Below are 21,390 nucleotides of genomic sequence, written 5' to 3' on the forward strand. Positions count from 1 at the left end.
TTAACCAACAGTATGACCGATACACATGCAAAAGCGAAGTAAAACATGGTCAGACAATTCAGCTGATCTCAGTTACTCTTGTGCATCCATGGGCCTGCACCTAAACTAAAGATGCAAACCTGCAGAGTGTATCTGAGAGCTGGGAAAGAATGGGTTAGAGAGAGCTGGGAAAGAACAGGTAGTTGCTGGGACTAAGAAACTGGAAGCTTTTGTTATTATGTTTTAACTTAGAAATTCCTTGTTAAATCAAAATTCCTGATGTACTCTATGGCATACCACTTTTCGTATGACTAGGGGTATTACAGGTTTTTTGGATCACAAGGTTAGAAAGTTAGAACATCATGGATTGCAGCATTACATACCATAGGGAAGAGGACTGGGTGAGAAAGGATCTATTTCCCTATGGGTAAAAGGGGTTGGAGAGGGGTCTGACGATAATTATTGGCCTGAACTTTCTGAGAATCTAATCCACAGTGATTCAAATACAGTGAAAGTATGCTTTTTAAGTTCATTCCTACTTCCTGAGTTAGGAAAAGATTGACTGAATTCCTAAAAATTACATCACAGTCTCAAAAACAACAACAGTTTTCCAAAAGATCTCACAAATTTTTTAGGATACTAATGTGAAGGGGAAAAAAACCCAAACCAAAAGAAAGTGTTTTAAGACCTTAAGGATGTCCAAAAACAGTGTCACAGAGGTAACAATATCTTGTGCTGTTTCTAATGCCAGAGCACATGTCATTAGGCAAAAAATTATTTCATATCATTCAACAGGACCAAAGTGCTGTAGCTGATCATAGCTCCTGTATTCCTGACATTACTCACCGATTCACTCTTCTTAATCTCAGTATAAGCTGAGGCCCACAGAAAAAGGGCTTGTTAACCAATTTTTTGGCTGCTATGTGTGTAACTCTATTAAGGTTATGGCTATGACGCAAGAACTGTGTCTGCTGTATCTGAGGTACTGAAGAAAAGAAAGAAATTTGACAGTTTTGGACATGGACACCAACATCAAAATTACCAAACTCCCTGTTGTCAGCCAATACTGTTGTGGGTTTCCTTCTTTACAAGGTGGCCCCATATTTTCAAGCTATTTTGCTATTCAAGTCATCTGCCAAAAGACTTAAGAAAAATTGTAAAAAGGATAGCTTATTGAAGGGATAGAACAAATGGTAGTGATTTCTATCTAGGAAAAGAAAGTAATGAAACACATAAATGAACAAGATGTTCACTGCCCTGTCACGTTCATTATTTTTCCAGCTCAATCATTTTTCTGTTGAACATGTTATCGTATTGTGTGCAGCAAACACAGGCATATGGATTCTCCAGAATGCAATGCTCCTGGCTGAAGAACACAGGTGGTTCTCTACCTGATGGGAAATGGCACTGTGTTCAATTTACTGGTCGCTACTTTGCATGAAAGGTCTGTGCAGGCCTGACAAGACCAATTTGATGAAGCCAGGAAAAAAGGACTGCTGATTCAGAGGTACGGAAACCATGAAAGTATTTTTCCAAACTGTGGAAAGAAACCACTGATTCCTGCCACGTGCTGGTTGACATGTCTCTGTGTGCTAGGTATACAGCTCACTCACCTTCTGTATGTGCTTCTTCTCAGATAAAATTTTGTAAATTGAGTGTACTTCCACAGCTTTTCTCCTCTCTGAAGGGTATCACTAATGAGCCCTTGATCAATTATTACTTGATCAATTTAACACTTTTCCACTGACTGTTTCAATGCTGACTACAGAAAAGTTATGACTTTTCTGTATGAGGTCTTGAATTCAACCTTTTCTCCCTTTCTCATGCTGATGGTTTTATTTTCTCAAATTCATATAGCCAAGCTCTGTTCTTCAGTTTTCAGTATCCACCCAGCCCTAAACCTCCCAATGATTTCATTCCTTATGCTTATTTCTGTCATCTAAGTCATCTCTGATGGCAATTCCAATAATTCTTGTCCGTACTACAAGCACTCTACTCTGTCTGTTAAAGTTTCCTTCTATCTTTGAATGGTACTCGTAGGACCAGTAATCTTGCCTGACAGCATAGATATCAAAGAAAAAGGTTGCTAGAATGTGTATTGACAGTTTTTGGCTTTAATACCTTGTGCCAGGTAGCAAAATAAAACAAATAGTAAAAAAATCTGGCTTGCTCCAGCAGTAAAAAATGTGGTCAGAATCACTTTCTTCAGCTTCCTCTTGAATCTCACACTGAGTGTGTCTCAGCACAATGAAAACGACTGTCCCTCTATTTTTGATTGGTCAATGTGGCAAATGGTTATAAGCTTTAAATCTGATGGGTCACTGAACACCTAGAGAATACAAAACCTTTTGATCATAAATCAGAAGTTCCACAGCACAGAGATAATTAAAAAAGGTATATTAACTTCAGGAAGTTCATTTGCCAAGTAACTGAATTCAAAATATTATTTACTGCCCAATATTATCAGAAGATATTTTAAAGCTGTCTGCTTTAAAATTGTCTTCCCTGGCAAAAAAAAGAAATCAGTTCTCAATAGGAAATTACAGTATAAATGTGTGTAATGGTGGGATGTGAAACTAGGCAGTTTAAGTTCACTTTCAAAATACCATGAAATGAGAATTTCTGTGTTTATATCTACCAGAATAGAATAATTGTTACATGATATTTGATGACAGCTCTGGGAAATGATGCCACTAACAGCAGACTAAATGACTAACTCATTCCTTCTGGTTACTGCTTCTGGGAGGTGAAAGGTTACTTCTGCATCTATCCAGTTTCCTCTCCCAGGACTCCAAAACCAATAAAACTAGTTTGACCAGTCTTGCACCTATGGCTACAAAAATATCTGACTTAGCATCTGCTAATCTGGAAAGTTTGGAGTTGATGTCAGACAAAAAGAAATCTTACCTAGAATTTTTTTGCTGACAATTGAAAGAGATTAAATTTATAACGAAAAATGTCTCCCACAAATCAGTCTTGGTGAGTTACATTTGAAAAATACAAGCATAAGGTCTATAGTCTAAGAAATTACTTCAAGAGGATATTTCTAGGAACTGTTCTGGTTTTGGTAGTCACAGTAAAAGGGTGATAAATTGTTACTGTTCTCCAGTAACCTCAACACATGACACATACTCCTGTAAAATCACTGTTTGTCACCACTTAGCATGCACTAGTGTCACTTTTTTTTTTTTTGTAGGAAACAAAGCAAAAGTGTCAATGGTCTGACAGCTGTGAACAGCTCTAAACATTGACTACCATCAGCAAGCTAAAAGTTAGCATAGGAAACCTTTTCTACTAATTGTGGTTTTCAAGATTGTAAGTGATTATCTGTGAATCTGTACAGATTATTCACTCATAAAATGCTAAATTGTTTCCAGTTCTACAGTATATATTTTTTATTTATCTATGGTAATCCTTTCTTAAATCGCCTGAAAGTTAAAAAGTAAAAAGATGAGTGCTGGAAAAATCTAGTTTTAACTAAAAAAAATACTGGAGTGGATGTATTTCTCAGAACTAGTTAGATAAAACGATGGGAGAAAAAGGATATCGGAGATATGTCTTCATAGTCTGTAGTATGTACAACCTGAAACTTGATTAACTTTGAGAAACTACTGCCAAGCCTGCTCACTTTAGACAAGCACATCAGTAGAGCCATTTTGCCGTAAGTTTTCTCTTGAACTGGGATTGGAGCTGATGTCACTTATTGATAGGAGTTAGGGAATGACTGAACCCTTAAAATATCCATTATTTATTTCATCTGCTATGGGAGGACAATTTATTTCCACATGTTTTTGCTTGCACAGAGAAAACCAAGAGGTAAGAACTAAAAATGATATGTGATTGTTAGCATGTGTCACCAGACCCCTTTAACATTTAGCTTGTTTTGGTGATTGCCTTGAGGTGATCAGCTGATAAAGGAAACAGAAATATATGATACACTGAGCACTCTTTGTGACAGTCTGAGCACAGATCCGTAAGTCCTGGGCTAAAATATGTTGTGCACGCGGGATTTTTTACGTTTCTTATCCAATGCCTTTTCAAATATGTTTGGACTAAACAATCTTAAACTTTTTTTTTCCTTCCTAAATGATTCTATGATTCTAACTAGCCATAGCAAAGCAGCATGTCTATGGGTATTAACTGCCAAACACATACTCGAAGAGGGAAAGCAAATCCAGCACAGAAACATTTTGCACTTACCTCCTCCACAGGACTCTGAGCACTCTGTAAAGCCTTCGTATTCCCAGTCATAGAGCTCATCCAGCTCCTGTAAGCTGCCATACAAAAGCTGAGTCTCCTCTGGGGTGTATTCAGCTGCCTCCCCACTGCAGGGACCACTGTAACAGGCTCTCTGAGACACAGGTTTGGGACCTTCACATTCATCGATGGGCAGATCAGCCACAGACTGAGAGAAAGAGAGGAGCACTTGACATTTCACAAGTCGCACCTGGCTGCCTACTCCACAGGTGACACTACAGGTGGACCAAGCCTCAGGAATAAACCTGTGAGAGGAAGAGAGCAAGGCAAGTTATATCCCCAAATTTCCAGGCAAGCAAAATTTGGATAGTCCTGTCCAGGCCAAATTTTATTTAATGAAAAACAAGTACTTAATCTCATCATACACTTATTAAAAAATACATGTAGGAGGTACTGTTGACAACTCAGTGGTGGGTCTCCTCATATCCAACAAGAAAGACAAACCCTTGTAACACCCACCTTGATCCTAAAATGTCTCAGTTCAAGGCATCCAGCAATCTCCCAATGTGCCCAGTGTATATGATGATCCCACTAGCTACCTTTTGCAAGTGTTCAACCTATGTAATCTTTGCCTTAGTTGCTAATTTTTTTTCACTAGTTAAGTATTGAACAGGCTGCTGTTATCAGGTAATTGCAGTATTACATGGAAAATAATTTCCATGTTTATTCTTGTATCACAGTAACTGTTTTTAAGTCTTAATTTGAAGCTAGCAAAAGGTAAAGAATTCATAATTTCTCTAGCTGTACTTTTTTTTGTTTTCTTTGTTTTTTAAATTTATTTCCCTAGGACATTTTACTTTTCTCTCATTTAAAAAAACAACAACAGTGTTTTGTTTCTATTGTGGATTTGTTTACCTGTTGCACTTGTCTTACTGATTAGTAACCCTTACATGCTCCAAATTTTTCCTTCTGAAAGTCCATGCATATTTTATTAAAAGCACTTTGCAGCTATCATTACAATAATCAGACTGAATTCCATCTCTCATTATTTTCCTCATCAATGGAATAATTTCTCAATTTCTCTGTGCTGTTGCTGCTTTTTCAATGCCAGTGCTAGAAACTGGACAAGCATTTTATTCAAAGTTATCAAGCCTAAGACTCACATTCAACTCTATACCACGTCACTACTACCTTGTTGCAGTAATATAACATGCCTTGTTCTGCTGAGCTCATGTTGAACTATGCTGACTCCTAAATCAATCCAGAAACAATAGTTTCAGGGCAATGCATAACCTGCAATACTTATGTTTTGATACCTGATGTCAATTGTATTGGAGCACTAAAGTTATGAATACAGAATAATTTAGATAGCTTTATCTGATTGTCTCGCCTTCTCCATGGGCCATCCTTCCAAACTTTCTGCCACAGGCAAGTTCTAAGGCAGCGGTTAGTTACGCTTCAAGGACTAGAACAAAAGAATGAATAGTCGGATCTGGCACTGATACTCACTGAAGCTCACAGGAACAATCCCTGGTGATAACACTCTCTCATTAACAGTAAGTGTTTGGAATCTGCTTCTGCAAATTCAGGTTTTGGCACATATTTTTCAGGGAAACCTGGCTTTCACTGACAATATTTCTCTCCCTTTGGTCTTTATTTGGGTAGGCCACACCAGAATCAGACAGCTTTGCCCAGGGCTGAAGGCAATACATCGATCTGTTTCTGCTGTGGTCGGGGCTACCTGTGGCTCTAGCAAACTCATTTCTCACTTTAGGAATCCCATGAACAGTTTTGATAGGAAGAAAAGGGAAATTTAGTTTTGTGATCAGCATATTTGAAAATATTTTTATACCCTTCTCCCTTTCATCCACTGCCTTTCTCTAGTTGACAAAAGGACTTCCCCTCCATGCTGAAGTTAAAAAACATCAAAACATAAAAAGGGAATTTGCTGTTTTCCCAGCATGGGTATATCAGGATCCCTGACTGGAACATCACAGTCTTCTGGAGCAGAGAGCGTGCATCTCTGTACCCACTTTTTGCGGGTCTTTATAACATCTTGTTATAAACCTGACACCCACTGCTAACACTATACATAAAAAGTAACAGGAAAGAAATGAATTGCAGATATTGTAACATTTGAAAATATTTATCATGCTGCTACAAAGACTGTGAGAATTCTTTCAGGAGCAAAGCTTTCGGAAAACTAATGATGCAAAGTGATTCAATTTTCCTACTCTTAAGACATTTTATCTTAAAATATCTGTCTTGTTTCCAAGACGGTATCTTGCATTTTGAGAGAATTATACACTTTAGAAGTACAGGTGGGCCACTCTAAGACTGCAGCTGTTGTAATGCTATTTTGATGTGGAAAATCTCTTGTCAGAGATTAAGTGGTTCGTATCAGCCACTGTGACTTACATATTTTGACTAGTTTAAATGTACAGCTTCTTAACCTGGCAAACTGGAAGGTAGAAACCCTAATCAGATTGTGGGGGGAAAAAAAAAAGTCCTGGTCTTCATGAGAAGCTGCCTTCCTTATATTTTTGAACACTGTAAATTGTTGTGTAACTGCTTTGTTGAAGACCTGCTGGACTCCAAACCAAAAGGGAGGATATATTGCAAGATATTAAAATTATTCATTTAGAAAAACAGAGATACTTCAAATACTTGGAATATTTACACATGATGTGTATCATACATACAAACGGGGAAAAAATGGAGAGGACACAAAAGAAAAGTAAGAACATTACTAAAGAAGACTGAATCCTTTTTGAAATGAGGCTTGATCTATAAATGCCACATATATTATTTCACCTGAGTCAGCAACTCAAACTGAAAATAATGGAACACCTTCAGGAAATGGTATTTTTTTCAGCTATCTAGGCCCAATTTCTACATTTTAAATGATAACTTTGGAAATGATTTAATTCTAATAGAACTGTTAACTGATAAAGAGAAAATTAGCAGAATCAAAAGAGTTAAAAGCAGAAAAAAGAAGGGAAACTCAAGAAAACCATGCAAAAAATCTCCATAGAGTACTTTTCATTAGAAATGTAACATTTATGTAATGTGAATGTATAATATAAATATACGTTTCTGAATTTTCCATCATCCTAACACCAGAAAATTATAAAGGCTTTCAAATACCTTTGTGCTGTCATTAATGACAAATGTTGCCAAATGGTGAGCACAAAACACAAAAGTTATATGAACAAAAAGGAGTCAGTTCATGGATTTCAAGTTATTTGTCCTGCATATAGCTCATCTTCCACTGCTCAGCATTGTGCATTTCTGTATACTAGCCCCTGAGCTACTTGGAAAATGGGAGTAGAGGAATAAGTATACTGAGAAGTAGTTTTGTTCAAAAATGGGAAATGATGGAGGTGTTTCAGTTGTCATTTCATACTGTTTAATTAAATCCCACTGTAATAATCATCTCTCTAACAACAACCCTCAACAACAAGACAAAGGCAATAACTCATTCCTTTAGCTAAGGTGCATATTCCCCTCCATATAGCAACATATACGTAACTGGGGAGCTCAGAAGAGAAACAAAAAGACAATGTCAATGCTCAGCAGTGGGAGACCTTTCACATCAGGTCACAGAGGGTTCAGGGTGAGACCCATGGAGTGTTTTGGAGATTTTCAAAACTCTTGATGTATGTAGCAACAGCCTCTTTTTGTCTGGGACCTGGGTTCCTACAATATGTGTTATGAAGAAAAACAAGTGTTCTACATACTGGTGTGCTTTGAGCTATGGAGAAAAATACCTAATTTTCTTCACTGTGACATAATTATATATTGTCCTTAATTTTTATTGCCTAATTTTTTTTTGTTTCTTGCTTTTTTTCCTCTTGCTTTTTTTGTTTGTTTGTTTTAATCCATCGCTGGCTAAATCCATGGCTTAGATAAAGTCTGAGGTTTTGAGACATACACGTACCAGTAAGACTGAGTGTTCTAAGGCAGAGACACCCACCTAATAAGGTATCTAAACTGAGATACTACTGGTGAAACGAAATGTTCAGTGGCTTGTTTGAAGGCTTGGGAATTTTCTGTGATAGATCCAGAACTGAGCAGAGACTTCCAGACTCCTTGTCTTGAGCTGAAATGCAAACCTGTCGTTTTCCTCCAGGAAAGGCCACCTTTCCACAGGTTTTAAGGTATGAGTAACACCACAGGATGCTCACAAACAGCACTGGATAGCTGCTGGTGTCATTGTTCAGAGAAGTGAAACAGTGGTCATGACCACTTACCAATAAAATATCAGGGCTGCATCTGTAAGAGTATTAATACTGGAGGCAGCTGCATAGATCCAATTCCAGTCAGAGTGTTTACATTCTGTCCCTCTAAGTTTAGTTTGAATATGATTTTTCCTCCAGGTTTGTATCTTCATTTGATGTTGTTGGTGCTCTTCATTCACTGCTGCCTTTCTCCACTGGGAAAGAAAACTGCTTCTGTCCTGTATTGTTATTACACATAAATCCTAAGTGATTGTGACTATATTTAGTGGGTCCTTGAATGAGTAGATAGAAATCAATACCTAATGTGAGCCTGCTGCATTGCTGACATTCTCTTTGACCAACCACATATACAGTTTAATTTTTTCCCATTAGAACTTAATATGAAGAAGTTTCCCTACACCTTCTTCTTCCTCCTCACTACTTGAATCTAAAAGTGAACAAGCAATGGCCCAGCAGATAAAGCTATATATGTCCTTAATATCTTTTTTTTGGCAATCCAACAATCATAACATGTTTTATTTTTAAAGTAAAGCTGTAATAGGAAGTTTTAAACTTACTTATTAACCTGTGAATCAGGTACAAAGAACATGATGGAAACTGTTCAGCAAGGAAAATTAAATTAAAATAGCTTATGTGTCTTCAGAAGCATAAAAACCTACTGAAGGGTAAGAAAGAGATATTGGGTGCCTCTGCCACACTGGCCTCTCTGTCCATTTCCAATTCCCTGAGGGTTTTGTAACCCCTGCTAATGCATGTCAGGAATTTCCTTTTGTTTTTTACTGAACTGGCCCTATCACTATGATGGTGCCATCTGGCATCCAGATACTGTTTTCCCTCTCGCCCATCACTCTGCCACTCACCCCAGCACCACCCTCTCCCCCCCCCCCCACCTTTTTTTTTTTATGGCTAGCACCAGGGTTATTTATGGAAGTGTGTTAAAAGCTGGATATGGTGTTAACATATAAAAGCATTTTTCAAGAGTTGAGAGACAGAAATCTCGTAAGAAACCCTCCACCACTCATAAACCCAATCTCATTATACATAGAAAACCCCATGCTTTTTAAATCATGACTGCTATTCTTTCTGGCTCTGGCTGTCACACTGTGCTGGTGTAATGAATTCTAGCAGAAGAGGTCAGACAGAAAGATACTGTGGCTCCTTCCTCAGATAACACTTCTAATGACAGGTGAATGGTCACTTCAGGGAGGGACAGCAATAGGAGAACAACATGTACCTCAACACAGGACAGCAAGGCCTTCTCACCTTACACATTGGTCCTGACAAAGATTACAAGATTTTGTTACCTACATGGAATATTTCATAGTAGTTCTGTCAGCAGTTAATGTTTAACTGATCCCATTTAGGGGTGCAATAGGTCAGAGAACACAAACATAACTATTCCCTCTAGACTTGAAGTGGCTGAATTGGTTGTGATTAATTCTTTGAGCAGCAGAACCAATGAAGAAGTATTTAACATGGATTTCATTTGAAGGCTGAGTGCCCAAGTGGATTCTCTGCTCTCTTTTAAGGTCTGAACTCCCTTAAAAACCTTTCCTTCAACTGGGGAATTCTAGGGCATCAGTTTTCTACTCAGTTGTTTAGTTCAGTGACACATGTGGAAAACACTTCCACTGAATTTCCTGAAGAATATCAACCAAGTTTGACAGAGGAGTAAAATTCTCTGTGATAATTTCATACCTCTGTCAGAATCAGTTAATAGTAATAAATTCAGACATTACTGAGGGGAGAGGAAGGCAACTGACAGATAGACATATACAGACAAAATTCAACTGTAAGGCTTGCTTGCATTAGAAATTCCTGAAGATATAAATAATGGAAGGCACTATACACAGATGGAATAAAATTGCAGCATCTGGTGCTCTGGCAGCACATATCTGAATGATCACAAATTACAGGTGGAAGGATAGTATATGAGAAATACTTTATGAAGCTTTATGAATCATAGTGTGCAGTTTCATAACAAAAATCCTAATCAATAGAAATTTATAAAAATCAGAAAACAGCAATACAGAGATTCACAAATGTGAGAACTCAATTCATAGAAGAAATATGCTGAAAATTTTCAGTTTTGGCTTTTAAACTTCTAATCAAACATAAACTTTGAGAAGGACAATAGAATTGCTTATAGATGATTGTTTTCTCTGCCCAAAGAGTGTAAGGGAGAAAGGGTCACAGTGGTTGGGGAGGAATAGTCTATTGGCTACAAAGAACAGTCTGTTTGTAGAGGAGAATAGGGGCAGTCAGGGACTTGGTGGCATAAGGAAGCTTGGCAAGGGCCTCAGATGAAGTGGGGAAAAGAATGAATCCTTTCTGATGTCTGCCCAAGTGGAGTACTGAAACTGGTAATTACTGCACCAACACAGAGTGAATGGGAAAATCGTATAAGCATAGCTTGTCTGAAGAAATTTCCATTGCTGCAACTTAAAAACACTTATGAACACAATGCTGTCTCTTCAGCACGTGGCTTACAATGCCACTGGAGGCCTTCTGCTTTTCCTCCTGCCCCACAGCTGCTCACATTTTAGTCCACAGTCAGCAAAATAGCTGACCACATCACACACAGTCTTACACCAGCTCGATCCAACATTAAGAAACTCTCAACTGTTCCAAGCCTCAAATTACCATGTTATCTACACTCCAGACTGATCATCCATCAGCCAAAATACGTGGGTGGTAGCCTGACATCTGTCAGGGTGGTGGGCCATGGAGTATTACACTGTGTCTCTGCACAGCTGCAGAAGCACAGGCCAAAAGGTGCGTTATCAGGGAATACACCTTGGTCTTGGTGTGTTTGAAATCCCTACAGAGCTGAATGAAATGATGCTATAAAACTGGCCCCAAAATTGATTGTTCCTTGTATCTTGGTGAGTTCTGAATGTTTTGTCTCTTTTTTTATATTGTTACATACAGTTTTTCAATCTAATAACCAGGACCTAAACTGAATAACTGTGTAAAGCCTGACACTAATGAAAAACAATATTAATAGTGAGGCACTGACACCAATTTTAGGTGGAAGTTCACTCCTCAAGATTCCTGAAACAGATTAGCTACTCTGGAATGACATGCAGATGGATGTTACAGTTTACAAATGGGTATTGCATGGATGTTTCTTCCAGCACAAATTTTCTAAGTTTTTATTTGGTTTTCCTGTCTCATGTCTTATCACCAAAAATCATTCCAAACTAAACACAAGGCATCTCCAAGCTTTGGGAAAGTTTGTGTGAAGACCCTGACTTCATGCCCTTTATTCTTCCTGTTAGTCAAAACTAATAAAAATCTGTACTTGAACTTATCTTAAGTAGATTTCTCATCAGACTAAAACAAAGATTAGAAATGCTCCTAGAGGTGTGCCCTGCAGAGAGAAAACAAGTGTACAAAATGTCACGCCATGGCAGACTGAACCTAGTCTGGACTGTGCCACACTGTATGGGAATGGTAGCATCCCCCTGGCATCACTGAAGCCTTGCAGTAGATGCAGTAGTCTTTGCAGAAAAGGGCCTTAGGTGCAGCAGTGCAATGACATAAAGTATGGATGTGTCGTAACTGCACTTGAAAAAAATTTGAAGTTCTTAAACCCCTTTCCCTTTAGATCTCTCATGGACTGTTTTAGTATCACGAATAATATACCCATAAGGTTTTCCAAAATATTTTATTAAAATACACATCATGATAAACAACAAGTTATGCCTATTCTCTGCAAATCCCTTCTTCTTAATGTTTAAAGCTACATATACCCATATATGTATACATACACACACACATATATATAACTATACTCCTTTTCTACAGTGCAAACAACCTTGTTCACAAAACTGATCAAAAAATTTCTTAGTGTAACAAATTATTCTGAATAACAGCATATCAGTATTGTTCCTATTTTATGTGTGTTCCCAAGATTTATTTGATAAATGAACACTTAGCTAACTAATTTAGTATAGGCATGAGAAAAATCACAAGAAAATGAACTGTACTTTGCAAATGAAAAATCAGTACACTTACAAATATCAAATTTTCTAGGCTTTGACTCTGAATTAATCAACCTATAACGTCTATGGAACTCTGGAAGCAGTTAAGGATCTCACTATGCTATATGTGATAGCTGCTACTAATATATATAAGCACATATGAATGTGTACATCTGTCTATGTACATGTGTGTATAAATGCTTCTGTATACATATATTTGCCTATATGTTTATATGTATACATATGGCAGATGGATAATTTTTTTTTTATTTTGAAGGACTTAATACATATGTCTCCAGCTCTCTTGCAATGCTCCAGTTTCAAATGACTTCAATTCAGATTAATCATACCAAAACTGCAATTATATTGCATAACAATGGTTTTTAGTCTAATACATAGTTGCAGTTGCAATAAAAAATGCCACATGTTTAGACACAAGGAACTGGATATTGATGGAAGCTATGTACAGAGGTTGCAATTATAGCACGCATTTATCACAGTTTTAGACAAAAAAATCTAAAACATAATCATAAGAGTATTTTTAATTTCTTAGCCTCATTGCTCCATGCTTATGTGGTATGTATCACAGGATTCTAGTTTATTTTCTGCTAAAATTAATTCTTTTATTTTTGCTGTTACTATGCTTTTCCTTGGGGAAAAAGGCAAGAGGGAATCATCACTAGCTGCCTTGTTTTACCTCTTACTTCGCAGGGGTATTGAGAAAATAAAAAAAGCTGCTCAGCTGTGAAGATATAGTGGTAATAGAGAATATATAAATGCATAGCTACATGGACTTTCATTATACTACTCTTGCAATGACCTTATATAGTGTGTATATTCACTTAAATTAAACCTCCATTTACCCTCTGGAAATGTCTCTTCACACCCAAGTATGACACAGCCTTTAAGTCCATTGATTTCCACAAGGTTGAGTACATCTTTTACACTCTTACGGAAGCCAAATACGTTCAAGAGACTGTGCTAGTTCTGCGCAAGTCCCAGGTTACTGTAAGGAAACACCACAGAATCACAGAGGGCTTTGGATTGGAAAGGACCTTAGAGATCCTCTAGTTCCCACTCCCTGTGCCGTGGGCATGGACACCTTCCACTAGACCAAATTTCTCAGAGTCCCATCCAACCTTGCCTTGAACACCTCCAGGGAGGGAGTAACCACAGCTTCTCAGAATCACATAATGAGAACCTTTTGTAAGAAAATTTTTGAGACTTACGATGGTTCTTCAGATACGGCTGTTCCTTCCTCCAGCTCTTGAGCCTGCTTGTACCATGGTAACTTTGCTTCCACTGGAAGTTTCTCTATGGAGCAAGCACAAGCACATGAAAATAGGAAGCATGTGATAACGCTGCTATGTGTGCTACCCTCCCTGTGCTCACCAAGCATGCATGTGCCTTCACACACATGGAGGCTGAGCACCAAGAAGAAAAAGAGAAATGAGAACAGAGGGGAGAGAAACAAACTGTTTTGTCACCTGGACTGTAGCGCTTACAAGGTTGTATGGCCAGATATTTCACTGTTGCAGGTAGAAGGGCTATGGTGTCCTAAAGCCAGACAGGCAAACTAAAATCATCACCTTTCAGACTATACAACGGGACTGTAAAAGTAGGCACTTTGGAAGGTATTTTTTTGGAAGGAAACTTGCAAGTGTAACAGCCCTCCATTACACTGTAAAGGCAAAATGTGTAACACACCCGTATTTACTTTTAAATCTTAGAATTTCAGAAGACATGCTGAGCTTGGTTTTGGTAGATTACAAAAATAAAGAAAATCCTGCTTTGATGAGTGATACAACCGGAAAACTATAATTAAATGTCCCAGCTATGCTTTTCAACTCTGTTTATCAGTTCATCAGCTATGTGGATTTAAAAAAATGAGCTTGATACTTTTTCTGTCATTTCTGATGGAAAACAGTGGAGCTGCTTTTCTTCCCCTCCAGGATGTGCACACAGTGTAATGAGCTACTCTGCTCTGGGGAGTGCAGGGCTTTGCAAGCCAAACCTCACTTTCAAAGCAGAGTAGTTGAGCTGAAGGTAGCAGAGCTGTTTTAGCTTTACAGGGATATAAAGCAAGAGCAAATTTGGCACTAAAATTTGAGAAGGAGCTCTGCATTTCAACAGAACGTTCTGGGCTAAGATCAGGGGAAAAAACCACAAAGGGCAGGGAGACTCAGACCACTGAGGAGAACCAGGGTCAAACCTATTTGCCACTCACAAATCACCTAAGCCTTTTGGGTTTATGGATGGATGGACTTGTACTCGCCAACAGGAGCAGGTTAATGCCATTCAGAATAGTCAGGAACTTTCTGTGACTCTGTTGTGAAAGTGACTCTGTTGTGCAGAACAATGCACAATGCATTTCACATATGCACATGAAATTTGCCATCTCTTAGTTGTATCACAGAGGAATGACGACTTACAATTTGACTGCACAGCTACTGGAACTTTAGTCATGCAAATTTGCTTGGAGCAAGGAGCTGAGGAAAAGAGGGACAGTAATAGAATTACTATGCCTCTATCTTAGAAACAGCTTGCCAAGCTGTTAATCTGGCATATTAGTGCCATTTAAGGATGAATGTTTGCCATCACAGCCCTTAGTTTAGTCTATATTTTACTAATAATCCAAAATATGTAGGAAATATTTCTATTTATATGTTCTACAGTTTGTTTTATGGGTTTTGGAAAGTCACATCTTACTTCTGTGCTTTTTTTGGTTAGGTGCAAGTGCTTATAAAAAAGCAAAGTTCTTGTGTAACATAGCCTGTTTTGTGGCTTTTTAGATAACTTTCCTTTTTTTACAGGTGGAGTTAATTATCATCTACACTGTAAAATTTTTTAGAGGATTAGAAATGCTGATGTTGTAACGTATGCTTTGACAGAAAAATGAACAAAAAGCACTTCTAAGCTAAGGAGAAACTTTTACCTTTGGAGATTAAAGTAAAATCTTTTTTTTCATAAAACACTTCCAGTAAAAACTGTTATATCTTATATTATACAGAAAGTTGTATTAGATGAATATACCTTCTCTATTAAAACTGAAAATCATTACTTAATCTAGTGATATCCTATTTTTTTCCCACTATTGGTGCAACATAAAGTGACTTAGGGCTTGAATAAACTAAAATGAAATAAATTACATGAGCAATTTGCCTTCTATTTTTTGCAGACTGTGTTAAGAGAAGAGAGACTTCCACATTTTTTGCCTTGCTGCTTCTGTCAGCTAGGAAGACTATTTTCTGATTTGTGCTAATCCAGCTGCAGAAAAAAAACCAGCCTGGGAATAAAACATTCAATAGATGAGCAGTACTTCATTACCCCTACTGCTCTAAATTTCTAACTCTAATTCTGTGAAATAAAACGGACAAGTTTCTAATCTATAAATAGAATAATTTGGTTTGGATGACACTTCTGGATACCACCTCTGAAAGCACTGTTCAGCCTTCAGTTACATGGATATTCAAGTATTACCTCTTGCGTTATGAAGGAAGAACTGTGAGAGTGTTGCAAAACAAAGCTGAAGAGGAAAACTAAACCCAAGTAAGCCGCACTTTGCATACCACTTTTCATTCCATGTGAAAAAATGGAAGAAGGAAGTTAACTCCCTACAATCAGAAATTAATCATGTATGTGCTGCAAAAGGCAGCATAAGATTTTATCCAGGGTAAAGATTCCATGTTCTTGCAAGGGTGGGCTTCCAGCAAAGAGTAATTTACTTTGTTCCCTGACAAGTTCCATTGGAAGGCACTTCATGACAGATAGAGGTAAGCAAAGCTTTCCTAGCTGGTCTTGCATCCTTCTAAGCAGAAGTCAGTTGTGGGTGGTTTGCAACACAAGATTTGTGTCTTGCTGCATTCTGCTTACACCATATGATGCAGGCAGACTGGATCTTGCATTACCTGTACTCTGGACACCATAAACCTACAGTGCCCCATAAAAACAGCTGACTGAATGAGCACAAACCCACTGAATAGCTGTATGAGGCTCAGAGTCACGCTAACACGGTCATAGGGCATTTTTTTGCCTTTTTTTTTACATCTTGGAAGGTGGACAGAGTAAGCTCATAGTGGCCAGGAAAATACAGTGCAAACATGCTCATTAATTCCCAGAGACCCTGAGCTTCACCCCTCTGGTGCCTGGCAGATACACTGAATTCTCATGGGCATGATAAACTGGAATCTTGAAAATAGGCAAGTGTGCCTATCTTCAGCCTCTAAGTACAGAAATTAAAGTTAATATTTCACTGTTTCATCTTGGAACAGCACAAGATCCTGGGTCAGTCTTATTTCACAGGGCTTCATAAAAAGTGCTGTTAATAAGTTTCAAGATAAAAATTCTTTTTTTTAAAGGAATTGTTTTCTGCTAATGGTAGAGTGCAAGTCTACAGTTTAGAAAAGTCAAGTCCACCTGAACTGCAGTAGCCCAGAGCTTCCCAAAAATTAGTCAGCATATGGGCACAGAGGTGGTAACAGTAGAGCTGTACACATGCATGGTCCCCTGCATGCCCATATACCTGTGCCAATGGCCAAATACATGTGTCTGCTGCATCTGCTCACTGCCTGTTAATCCAACCCAGTCTTCAGGTCTCTTTCTAACACTCCCATCCCATAAGAACTTCCAAACAAATGCAGAAATATGTTCTTCTTTCAACAAACCATGGTGGCTTTACCCCAGCATTACTCTCTGTTTGAGGTTCAAGCAAGAAAAATATTACTATACAAATTGTGAATACTCCTTGCTATAAGATGTTTTTGTCCGACAAATTTTGCAGCTTAGATAGTAAGGAGAAGCTCATGATGAGATATGTTCTCTTCTGACCTATTTCATGCCTAAAGTTATGAACAGGCACTTTCGTGATTACAGTTACATTTATTTACCAAAGGCATTGTTTAGATATTTAATTTTAATTTATTTTAAAACACAGGGCAAATTTAGCTCGGATGCAAACAGTGAAACTACAGTCAAATTTCTGTTTATATTGCTTAGTCTGTTGGACCACAAACTAACTATGAAAAGCCCAAAGCTTGTAAGAAAAAAGAGGTCAGCACTCACTCCAAGCTGATAGCAGGCAGACAGGAACAGACAGGAACAGATGCAAAATCGTAACTTGATGCAGCTGGAAACAGTGATGCCAGCAACAAAACAAAATGGTTGAATATGGAAGAGCTCTGAAAAATAATTTATGAGAACCATTCTGCCTCATTACCTTTGGGTTTGTAGCAAGGATTGGGTACAACACATTCTTCTTTTATGTGTGGCTTTGTTTTAGGACTACAGCCTCCTGTATGCATGCCCCTGTGGTCAATGCAAAGGACCACACGGTATCTGAGTCCTTGTCCACAGGTCACAGTGCACTGGATTAAAAAAAGAAAAGAAGAAAAAGAAAATGAAAAGGAGAAAAAAAAATTCACACATAGGAATGATAACTATAAGGGGAACATGCAACAGAAGTATGTGTACATTAGAGAGCCAAACATGATGCAGAAATGCCCAACCTTGAACATAAAGTATTCATAATAATGGGTTATTACGGATAAGGTATAAAACTGACAGAAATTTTTGCCTTTCTGCTCTGAACATTTACTTGATTGGGACATTTGGCCACTGGACTTCCCTTGCAGTGCCACTCTTGCAATGTTGCCTTCTTGGGTTGTAGCCATCTGTCCTTTATTGAATATTCTCAGTAACACCCTGTCAGTTTAATTTGGAGCCACTCTGCTTTGCTTGGACAAAGTATTGGGGTTACACTCAGCTATTTTGGAAAAAAGCACCAAACAGAATGGGAAACTATAGGGCTTTCTTCCCTCAGACACTTTCGTAAGTAGGTTTTTTTTTTTAATTTTTAAAATTTATTTTTGCTATAGTTCATCAACTTTTCCCCCCTGTATAGAATGTTTCAAAATTGGTTGCACAGGAGAGGATCAAAACTACCAATCAGCTGGAAGCACTATGAATATTACCAATATTACTTTGCTCTTGGATTGCAGCTTTCATCTGGAAATCAGTGAACACTTTGCCGTGAGTCAACATCTCATCTATAGGTAAGCTAGCCTAGCTTCTAAAGCACAGTTGTTGAGAATCTGGGGTGGTGAGAAACTATATTCAAGATAAGTCTTTATGTACAAAGTCAAAATACTTTACTACTTTTGTGGAAGGACATTTCCAGGACATTGACTTTCATACAGAAGGAAAGGCAAGTCAGGAACAGACAACTACAAGTATCAGAGAGCACAGTCATATACAGATTTATGTGCTTCTTGAAATTTCTCAGCAGTTTTGCATTATGGCTGAAATATTGTAATACAGAAATACCATTACATGCTCACTGGCTTTGTTTTGGGCATTTCATTTATATTCCCAGTCTATTATTAGTAGAAGGTCACCAATTAATGTTACAGAGCTGATTTATTTTTCCATCATTCTCCTTGCTCATGTTCATCTTATTAATATATTTTTCCTGAGTGTTTACTTTGCAGTTAGACAAATAGCATAAATTTAAAACAGAGGTGTTGGCAATAAGGAGAGAAAGCAGTAAACATTCCTACTTCCATAAACTCACTACACTATAATTTAAGATATTTTCCCTATGTGGTAAATGCAAAACCAACAAAACTAAGCTGATTACCGGAGACCATTCTTGAGCAAGCCACTTTGGACAGTCAAATATATTGCAGGGCTGGACAACAGGCATCTTTGGCGTATACATGCATTTCCATTCTTCCACAGGGCTGATGTGCCCCTGAATGTCTTCTTCCACACAGGAGACGCTGCGGCTTTGAATGCCCCCTCCGCAGGATGAAGAACAGGCAGTCCAGGGTGTACTTTCCCATCTGGGAAACAGAGGCATCAGGAAACATTACCCTTGCTGTTCCCACCTCCACCTATACCCCCATAATGCTTAAACTGCTATCTGCAAGATTGGTTGATTGGTTGGGTGTTTGTTGGTTTGTTTTTTTTTTTCCCCCTACCTGATTAACATCAGTAAAAATTAATCATGTATCTATTTTCGTAAGTATCCATAGCAGCAAACCATGCTCATGGCTGGTGTCTTTTACATCACAGTTAATAATATGAAATCTCTCTCCCACTAATCCAACTACTACTACCACAGAAAATCTAAATACTTTTAACTTAATTTTTTTTTTTCTTTTTTAATTGATGGGATTAACATATTTTCATAATTTTGTAATATTCTGAAGAATCTTTGTCACAAATCACAGGAAACTCAAAGTGCTCTGGGAATCAAGCAAGTCAGCAGAGAAAAAAGAAAGAAAGATGAGAAGAGATTACCAAAAAGAAAATGTGACTATACTAGTAAGATACATGTCCTCTGATGGGTAAGCCAGATGGACCTTGTTTCCTTACAATTAAGGCAGTGAAAGAAGATGAGAAACCATCTTGTCTCTGCAAGCGCCATTTGAGAATGTAATGAAAAATGCATGTTCTGAAAAGCTATGCATGCTTATGAGAATAATCATTCTTTTTAGTGATGCATATGCTATAAGATATGTATTCCTTTATATGTATACATGTCTGTCCATACAAAATAGCCTGGTATTGCCTCTCTTATATTCAAGCCCTTGTCACAGATTGGATGTGGGACCATTCTCATGATCCAGTGTGGCTATTCCTGTATATTCCAGCGCATGACTGAGGTACAGAAGTATGTTTTCTGCCTACCTGGAAACATTTCATGAAATAACTTTTTACCCCACAAGGCAAATGTCCTTTTCATAACGACTTTACAAATACTGTTTGAAGGAACGATTTTGGTCAGAAGATAACATTTTTTTATTTTAAAAAATAGTTTTTGTGGAAAACACCCCACCTGCTTCCTCCTTAAAACAAGAAGTAAAAAAAGTGAAGGATGAGGACTTTAATTCTCTCGCTTAAAACAAAGGAAATATTTTTGTTAAGTAACAATAACAGGATCCCCAAGATTGTTGACCAGTATGAAAAATGCTTATCTTTCTCTCTAATTTTCCATCATATCAACCCATATTCTTCTCATCTGCTCCAGGACACCTAGCAATACCCTCCTCTGGCTACTGTCTGATAAAAATAATAAAAACCATAAGTACCATAAAAATAAATGTGAAATGGCTTAAATTAATAGTTCTTTATGAGTAGTAAAGCCACTGATTAATTCTATGACTTACTACTAGGAGTGGTGAAACCATTTTTACACCATGCACAGCCATCATCGTGTGCTGATCATAAATCACATATTTCACAAAGATGTAATTTTAGGAATACTTCTACTTAAATATGTTCCCTGTGGCTCTGCTGAACAAGTTTCCCAACATACAGCTAAGGTTTCTCACTACCACAAACAAGAGGCCCCAAACTGAAAGTCATGAACGGCAAAATTTGCTGAAGCCTGCCTGAGCCATCTTTTCCGAGCCATAAAAACTGATGGCACCAGGGAGTTTCCTGGAGTCTTTGTGACAAGTTTCTAGGTGCCTTAGGCAACCGTAACAATTTCAAACAGCTTAAATCTAGCAGATAGTTTGGTTCTCATGTTATGGAAGAATGTAAGAGAGGAAAATTAAGTTTCCCTGTTGCACAGCTCTTAAAACAGGTATCACATCTCCTTTCAAGGTATGAAGGCTGCAACATTAGTTGAGGATTTGTGAAAAGAACTGATGGTGCATTAAAAGTTAAATGATACGTTTCCCTCTTGGCGATAAAATACAAGGCTGTAGAGTTGCAGTTGGGAAGTCTTGCAAAGATGCCTTCACAGATTTGCACTGTACTTCTGGAATGTTTATCACTCTCCTCTGTCCCTGTTATTAGGTGCCAGACTCAGGCAGGTAACGCAACCAAACCAGGCCCTCTTTGGTTTGCCTGTTCTTTTTTATTTTGGGGCAGAGGTGGTGTTTTTTGTTTGGCTTGGGTTTTTTTTTGTTTTCTAATCCTATTTAAAAAAAAGTTTGTTTTTTAATATTATTTTGTTGTTGCTTTTGGGGTTTTTTGTT

The 21,390-nt window shown here is 37.8% G+C and overlaps 1 protein-coding gene across 3 annotated transcripts in view; it reads right to left on the minus strand.

Annotated features, from left to right (window-relative positions):
- The window catches only part of ADAMTSL1 (ADAMTS like 1), a 414,253-nt gene that overhangs the window by 73,619 nt on the left and 319,244 nt on the right, over nt 1-21,390 (minus strand). For all 3 annotated transcript variants that reach the window (XM_048292487.1, XM_048292486.1, XM_048292488.1), the window contains 4 exons: nt 19,038-19,242; nt 17,619-17,766; nt 13,633-13,717; nt 4,180-4,481 (listed from right to left, as the gene is read on the minus strand). In XM_048292487.1, coding sequence (XP_048148444.1) covers nt 4,180-4,481; nt 13,633-13,717; nt 17,619-17,766; nt 19,038-19,242 — 740 coding nt within the window. The remainder of the gene's footprint in view (nt 1-4,179; nt 4,482-13,632; nt 13,718-17,618; nt 17,767-19,037; nt 19,243-21,390) is intronic.

This window comes from Corvus hawaiiensis, chromosome Z (assembly GCF_020740725.1).
Source record: "Corvus hawaiiensis isolate bCorHaw1 chromosome Z, bCorHaw1.pri.cur, whole genome shotgun sequence".
Classification (NCBI taxonomy): domain Eukaryota; kingdom Metazoa; phylum Chordata; class Aves; order Passeriformes; family Corvidae; genus Corvus; species Corvus hawaiiensis.